This window comes from Perca fluviatilis, chromosome 18 (assembly GCF_010015445.1).
Source record: "Perca fluviatilis chromosome 18, GENO_Pfluv_1.0, whole genome shotgun sequence".
Classification (NCBI taxonomy): domain Eukaryota; kingdom Metazoa; phylum Chordata; class Actinopteri; order Perciformes; family Percidae; genus Perca; species Perca fluviatilis.
In genome coordinates, this window is record NC_053129.1 from 3,831,804 (window position 1) to 3,839,994 (window position 8,191).

The window sequence follows — 8,191 nt, forward strand, 5'->3', positions numbered from 1 at the left end:
AAGATGTGATGGAAAAGGGGTAGAAATGTTCAATTCATTGTTAAAAATTTGCAAAAAGCTATCGACTGTGTAGAAGAATGGGCTGGGAAATGGGGATTCAGGTTCTCTGTTGAGAAAACCAAGGTAGTGTTTTTCTCGTTTAAAAAAATTGAAGAAAGGTTTACGTTGCAATTGTATGGTAGAGATTTAGAAAGAGTAAAATGTGTGAGATTTTTAGGTATGCTTTTTAGATTCTAAGCTTACCTGGCATAATCATATTGAAAAGATAGTTAACAAGTGTAAAAAAGTCATTAATATAATTAGGTGCTTGTGCAATAAGGAGTGGGGAGCAGATATGACTTCAATGAAAAGATTATACGTGGGATTAATTAGATCTATTGTTGATTTCGGGTGTGTGGCTTATGGGTCTGCTGCAAAGTCTGAATTAAAGAAGCTTGATGTTATTCAGGGTTCAGCCCTCCGGATATGTTCAGGAGCCATGAGAACCTCCCCTATATCAGCGCTTCAGGTTGAAGTAGGAGAAATGCCATTTGAGTTGAGACGGCTGCAAATGTCACTGTCATATTTTGTTCATCTAAAAGGACAGATGGAAGACCATCCAACTAAAAGTGTCCTCATTTCAACATGGGAGCAGGCAAAAAGTAAGAGAGAGACGTTTAGTGCAAGTCTACATGAAAAGGTAAAGCAAGCGGCTGTAGAACATTTCGAATTTGGTCCATCTGTAGTCTATCCACCGCACCCGCCGTGGCTGCTACCGGTTCCAGATGCTGATATAACTTTGCATGAAAAGATAAAAAATTATAAGGGGGATAGTGGACAAATGGCTATGAGGTATGTGGATAACTATTATGGGTATGTGCAAATTTTTACTGATGGGTCAAAGCAACCAGATACAGGGAAAGTGGCAATTGCATATACCAGAGTTTGATATTAAGTTTTCTGCAAGAGTTTCAGATCATTTATCAGTGTTTTCAGCAGAGTTGATAGCTATTGTGATGGCATTGCAGTGGGTAGAGCAAAGTAAACCGATAAGATATGCTCAGACTCGTTGTCAGCCTTAGAAAATATTAAATCAGGTAACTCATGTGAAAGGTCTGATATTGTGTGTGAGATATTGATGTTGCTGCATAGTATTCAAAATGGGGGGACGCATGTAAAGTTTGTTTGGGTTCCGGCTCATGTAGGTATGGTTGGTAATGAGTTGGCAGACAAGTTTGCTAAACAGGCTTTGAAAGCGACAAATATATCTATTCAGTGTAAAATATCAAAATCAGAGGCTAAGTCAATAATTAAAAAACATGTTAAAAAGTTGTGGCAAGATAAATGGGACAGGGAAGATAAAGGGAGGGATTTTTACATTGTAAATCCTGAGGTTGGTCTGGGTCGTTTAGTATTAAGGTGTCGAAAAGAAGAGGGAATTTATACAAGAATGAGAATAGGGCATACTAGACTAAACAAAACATTACAGTTAATAGGAAAACATAATACAGGAAATTGCGAGATATGTAATGTGCCAGAGACAGTGGAACACGTCTTTATGATGTGTAGGAAATTTAATAGAGAAAGGGTTTTTATGAAAAGGAAAATAGAGGGCAGTAGGGAAAGTTTTATTCTTAGAGAGCTTTTGTCTAAGGGCTCTGATCATAGAGTAATAAAGTATATGCTTGCATTTTTAAAGAACACTGGACTCATTGACAGAATATAGGGTTATTTCTATAAATGTTTTATTAAATTTTTTTTTATTTTTTTTTGTTTTGTAGCTTGCAGGCTACAGTATTTTCAAGGATGTAAGCCACAGTGATGATCATGCACAATTTATCTGGAGGGTGGCGGTAGTGCGCTAAGTTAGTCCGCATCCGCCGTTAAACAAGCAACTGAAGAAGAAGAAGAAGAAGATGATGATGATGATGATGTGGATGTGACATCATCTCCGAGCGACGGGCAAGTCTCCCGATTTCATCATGGCCGAAGCTGAGTATGTATTTGTTTTAAATGATATCTACGTCCATCCGTTCTTTCTTTACAGACAGTTGGTTTATTTCCAGTCTTTTTAAGAAGGCGCTGTTTTACTGCTTACATCCAGGCCCGTATTTACCGGGCCCGTGGTTAGAAAACGCACTTTCTCACATGGAATGTTAACATTACTTGTATTAACGTTAGTTAGTTAGTTAGCTAGTTAGTTAGCTAGCTAACAGGCAGCTGATGCCATGTTCACGGACTGAGTTGGCATCACTTAATTTCAGTTTGATTTCTAGTGTTAAATCATAACAGAAGTTAAGCTCAGCCGCATGAAGCTGACTGATTGACGTGTGTGTGTGTGTGTGTGTGTGTGTGTGTGTGTGTGTGTGTGTGTGTGTGTGTGTGTGTGTGTGTGTGTGTGTGTCAGATCGAAGAAAGTAATCAAGTTAGTTCCGGAGTATCTCCTGAAGAAGAGGAAGGCGTACCAGGCTATCAAAGCCACTGAGGCCAAGCGTGCGCTGCTTGAGAAGAGAAAGGTGAGTGGTCATGTCCAGGTGGGGGCATTGGACCACATGTACCCATCTCTCCCCACTGCTGTCTACTGACATGTGGTGTTCTGTTCTATGCCAGGTATCTAAAGGCAAACCATTGAAGTTCAAGCGTTTGGAAGACTTCTTGAAAGACAGCCACAAGGGTCATCGGGATGAAACTCGCATCCGGAGGTCTGAGCACAGGCCGCCCCCCCCTCTGCCTCCTGCCAAGAACAGGCTCGCCTTTGCCGTCCGCATCAGAGAGTGAGTACTCTGACTCAGACCGAGCTTCTAACGTGAGCTGTTCATGAAAAGCTCAAAGTGGTCGCCAGTGTTTGCATCCATCTCAGTAGAAGAGATGTTCCTACTTTTAAAGCCGGCTTCGTACTGTGTGCTACAGAGCCCTGTGTGACTTTAGCTGGGATTGCATTGCCATCTTTTCCTTTTCTGTCAAAGGTGTGTTACTAGCTCCTGGGGCTTTTCCTGACTTTATTCTGACAATATGTGCTGGAAGCAAGTTGTCTGTAACTGAACTGACTGAAGATTTAAAAATGTGCATAACGAAACACTATTCCTGTTTGGTCAACATGGATGATCCTCTCCTGTTAGGGTTAAAGGTGTCAGTCCCAAAGTGATGAAGGTGGTCCAGATGTTGAGGCTGAGGAAGATCTTCAGCGGGGCCTTCGTCAGAATCAACAAGACCTCTGTGGCCATGATGAAGGTGCTGGAGCCTTACGTGGCCTGGGGGTGAGTGACTCCTCAACAGCTGGGGCTAAGATCAGATGTGTCAGGTTGGTTGTGTGTGTCATAAACCCATGGTAATTTTTCCAACAGATTTCCCAACTTGAAGTCTGTTCGTGAGCTCATTCTGAAGAGAGGGCAGACCAGGGTTGGTCGGAGGAGAGTTCCTCTCACAGACAACACTTTAATTGAGACGCACATGGGTAAGTCTCTTCACTCGTGTCAATGAACCTAAACTTGCAATCAGCTGAATCCATATTAAATACATACAGTATATTTCCATATTTCCTATCCAGGGTCCAAAATTAACACTCTGCAGGTGACAAATGCAGGTACATTTTCCGTTTGGAGAGTAAATCTTGACGAGTAAATGTTTGTACCGCTATAGTTCTGTTTTTCAGTTAGGGGTGCAAGATATCTCTATCGTTATCGCAAAATATCAAAAGTGTCTTGATAAGTATGCAATATTTAGTTTATTTTGTGGAGTGCTGCGTCCCGTCCGTTGGCTGTGTGGCTTACGCTGTGTTTGATGTAGAGCTTGAAACGCTGTAATGATCATGTTTCATTGGCCAGTTACTGTGCCACTTGCACATGTTTGTGCACGTCAGTGCACGGGGCCACTACATGACCCTATGGAGCGTACCACGTGCGTGCATGTTTTGACAGTGAGTGAAGAAATTGATAGACAACAAAACGGAACAAATCAGAAGAGAAAGAAAAGTTGTGTCCTGTTCTCTTTATTTATTTTCTACTGTCCAACCAGTAGAACATATCCTGTTCTCTTTATATATTTCATACTGTCCAACCAGTAGAACATGTCCTGTTCTCTTTATATATTTCATACTGTCCAACCAGTAGAACATGTCCTGTTCTCTTTATATATTTCATTCTGTCCAACATTAGAACATGTCCTGTTCTCTTTATATATTTCATTCTGTCCAACATTAGAACATGTCCTGTTCTCTTTATATATTTCATACTGTCCAACCAGTAGAACATGTCCTGTTCTGTAGACATGGTCCTTATTTCTTTCTTTCTTTATTTATTCATGTTGGACCAGTCCAATATGACAGTCAGTTGAAATAAACCTTGTGTTGTAAGAAAACTTGTTTAATTTTTTATGAATCTTTTTTGATGAGTTTTCCCGTAATTTTACATATGTTTAAAAAATATCGAAATTAATATCTATTGCAATATTCATAATCGATATTGCAATATCACATTTTGTCAATATCGTGCAACCCTATTTTAGTCTTCATTTTGGTGAAGCTGAAGCTACTTTCTTCTGTACCTCTGTCTGCATGTCGGAGCTCTGTTGGTAGGGGGGCAGACACGCACACGCAAACATTCACACACACACACACACTCACACACACACACACACACAGGAACTCCAACCCCCACGTCCCTTTTGTGTACTGATGAACAGCATTTACCTCAGGCTAGTTGTTTGGCCAGTATTTTAGAGTCAGCCAGCTTTCTAAAATAAAGCACAATGAAATGAAATGTTAACCGACAAGCAGGCAACACGGTCTCAGTTGACCTGTCCAGGAGCTTTCGGCTCTCTGTGTCCACAGACAGCTGCAGGCTTGGACCGGTGTTGATGTTCTGTGCATTGTCGTGACCCACGCAGCCACTTTCCTGCTTGTGTGACCGACACACCGTGTGTAGCCTATAGCCCATATCCACCATACGCGTGTTTAGGACGGCCAATATAACCAACCAGTCCATATGGATATAGTGGCATATGTCACTTAGCACTCTGCTGTCCAGCATAGAGCCACCAGCAGAAAAAGATCTTAAAGTGCTCATATTATGCTCCTTTTCAGGTTCATAATTGTATTTAGAGTAGGGCTGAACGATTAATTGCATTTGCGATAATATCGCGATATGTTAAAACGCGATTTCCTAATCGCAAAGGCTGCGATTTGGTCTCGATTTGATGACTCGCAAGAGCAAATCAGTCTGCACTACGCAGAGAAAGCATCAACTTAGCACGCTAACGCTACACTGTACCTTGAGCTGATCTCTGTCATTCAAACAATTCTGAGTTGAAGTTTAAAACTTTTACAGCCATTTTAATAAAATGAAGGGTTTTGTTTGGGCTCGAGTCCATACATGCAGTTAATGGATACAGGCACGCAGAACTGAAGGCTCGGTTGGCAACGAGCTAGCTCTGATTAGCGGTTAGCTCCGGTTAGCGGTTAGCTCCGTTATAAAGATATAAAGATATGGGTGGAGGAGCTGCCACTGAGAGGGGTAACAATCAGACTGATAAATGACAGTTTGGGGAGCTTTCACAGCAGCGTGGCCGCGGTGTTTCAACGGTTTTATTAGTACAGTTAATCCCACGGCAAGACCACAGCAACTAACGTAACGATAGCCTCTCTGAGCAAGTGCAGTGTTGACGGTGTCGGCACGCAACTTCACGAGGGGGAGGGGCTGGAGGCAGCTCCTCTCTGTGCACTGTAAAAAAATGTATGTATGTATGTATGTGTATATATATGTATATGTATGTGTTTTTACTTATTTAACTGTCTAGTGTGTAATTGTGTGTTGTTCATACTATACAATGATTTATTGTTTGTCTTTGTTGAATAATACAGAAGACAAAGAGCTTAAAAAAATAATCGAATATCGAATCGCAATATTTGGAGAAAAAATCGCAATTAGATTATTTTCAAAAATCGTTCAGCCCTAATTTAGAGGTTATATCAGAATAGGTTTAATTTTCAAAAAACACCATATTTTTGTTGTACTACTGTCTTATTGTAAGTGAACGGTGACTCCTATCCATCCCTACCAGCAGGGCATTTTGTGATGTATGTTAAAAAGATATACTTGGCCTGTGGATTTTTTTCATTTCCCAGCCAACATGGCTGGTTAGTCAGTTTTTTTTTTTTTTTTTTTTTTAGTTTTGGACACTGATCCAATGGTGTGTAGAGTGTGTAGTTCCATCCCTACCAGGATGTCCTGCTGCATCTGCTCACATTATACACGCCAGCATGCTTTTCTGGCTTTTTTGGCCCACAATCCTTTGCACAACAAATATCACCAATAAGGTCAAAGTTCAAGTTTATGAATTGGTATGTCCTGATATTGTGCAGACTGCATGCAACAGTATGTACTTAGTGAGGGCAGCAGCTGTACAGACTGACACATAAAAAAGAGATTTGGAGCGCAGCATGACATTCCCATTCACAAAAAATCCTCTCCGTCTTTTTTCCCCCCCCTCTCTTCTCCCCCCCCCGAAAAAAAACTTTAATAACCACCATCCGTCAGAATTTTTTTTTTTGATATTCGCGCAGGATGGTCACGCGTCGCTTTTTTCGCGTTACCGTGCCATTGCGCAAAGACCTGACCGTGACCTGAGCGCGCTTAACTTCCACATAAACCTCTGTAGAAACTAGAGCTGCACAATATATTGTTTTTATAGTTATTAGTTATCGCGATATCAACTTGCGCAATACACACATCACGAAAGGCAGCAACATACTGCGAAAGACACTCAGATTTTTTTTTTTTGTAAGTTGAAAGAATATCAGTAGAAAACTACTTTAAAATGTAACTGTCATTTTTTAATGGTGCTTTTTATGTTCAATTTGTTCAGTGAAATGTTGGAATTTTTCTTTTTAATTCAACAAGCAATTTGCTGTATTTTTGCACAATACTGAAAGCAGCAGAAATGAGGAGACTACAATATCTTTATGTATCACAGGTAATATTATCATTGCGATGTTCAACAACCTTATCGCATTTTTCCCTCATATCGTGCAGCCAAGCATTCGGAGTCTTCTGTGTCTGCTCTCTTGCTGCTAGAGGGGAATTGAGGATTGCTAAGATTTCAAATTGTATTCATTAAATGATACAAGGAGTGAGTGTGACACTTGTCACCATACCAACGACAGTCGCCATTTCCTCCTGGACTAGACGAATTACCACGGCAAACAGTTTGTCCGTTCTATTCTCTGTATTTCTATAATTTGAAGTACTGTGTGGAAGCAGATGAGTTGTATGGGAGGTATATGAATACTACAGCTGGTGTTGAGCGTGTCCTTCCCATCTCCCCCCTCCTCTTCTCGTTTCTCAGGTAAACACGGCATCATCTGTCTGGAGGACCTGATTCACGAGATCTACTCTGTTGGTAAGGGCTTCCGGGCAGCCAACAACTTCCTGTTGCCTTTCAAGCTGTCAGTGGCTCGCCATGCTGCCAGGGATAAGGCTGGGCTCCTGAAGGACCTGGGGAACCCTGGGTTTCGCAACACAGACATTAACTCCATCATCAGACTACTGAACTGAGGAGGAACACACGCAACCTGGACACTCGGCAGCATCTTTAACCATGCTGCATTTCTTAAGGAGCAAATGCTGACAACGAATTGTTCCTTTGGCAGAGTCCTATTTTAATATACACATCTGGTTACACGCTGGGAGACGTCAGCAGGACCTAAAGTGGAGTCTCTTTGACTCAGGTTTGAAGTAGAACATCATGTAGGGCCTCTGACCCCGGACTGATGGGAGCAGGTGTGCTCTCTGGTGAAATGTAACAATACTTTGAATCACTTGCGAAATGTAAAATATGTTGTGTTAAAGGGTGCTTAGTTGCTCCACATAATATTCCTCAGGTTGTCATAGGAATGGATCAACGCTCACTGCATACAATATGCAGTGATTGAATAATTAGGACGGGCTGTCCTGCCTGCCGGAGCCGCCTGCAGCACTCAGCTTTACTCCATTCAGTTGTCTTGTCAGTGTGAAAGTCTGTATCTGATTTATGATTCATTGTTAACACACTTTGTTTTTACAATAACTGATTTAATAAAATAAATGATTCAGTATTTGATAACTAACATGTTTGACACAAGATGAGCTATGAGAACGTGTGGATATTGGGCTCTGGTGGTTCTGATTAGCAGAGGCACTTGTTAGCCTGTATAGTTCAGCGTGTGGACGGTCTGTAT

The 8,191-nt window shown here is 41.3% G+C and overlaps 1 protein-coding gene across 1 annotated transcript; it reads left to right on the top strand.

The window, feature by feature from the left end:
* Positions 1-1,842: 1,842 nt before the first annotated feature.
* On the top strand, positions 1,843-8,068 carry rpl7l1 (ribosomal protein L7-like 1). The gene is made up of 6 exons (XM_039782448.1): positions 1,843-1,975; positions 2,387-2,495; positions 2,590-2,753; positions 3,099-3,236; positions 3,324-3,433; positions 7,321-8,068. Exons 1-6 carry the CDS (start codon positions 1,962-1,964, stop codon positions 7,527-7,529), a joined length of 744 nt encoding a protein of 247 aa, XP_039638382.1. The 5' UTR covers positions 1,843-1,961; the 3' UTR covers positions 7,530-8,068.
* Positions 8,069-8,191: the final 123 nt, after the last annotated feature.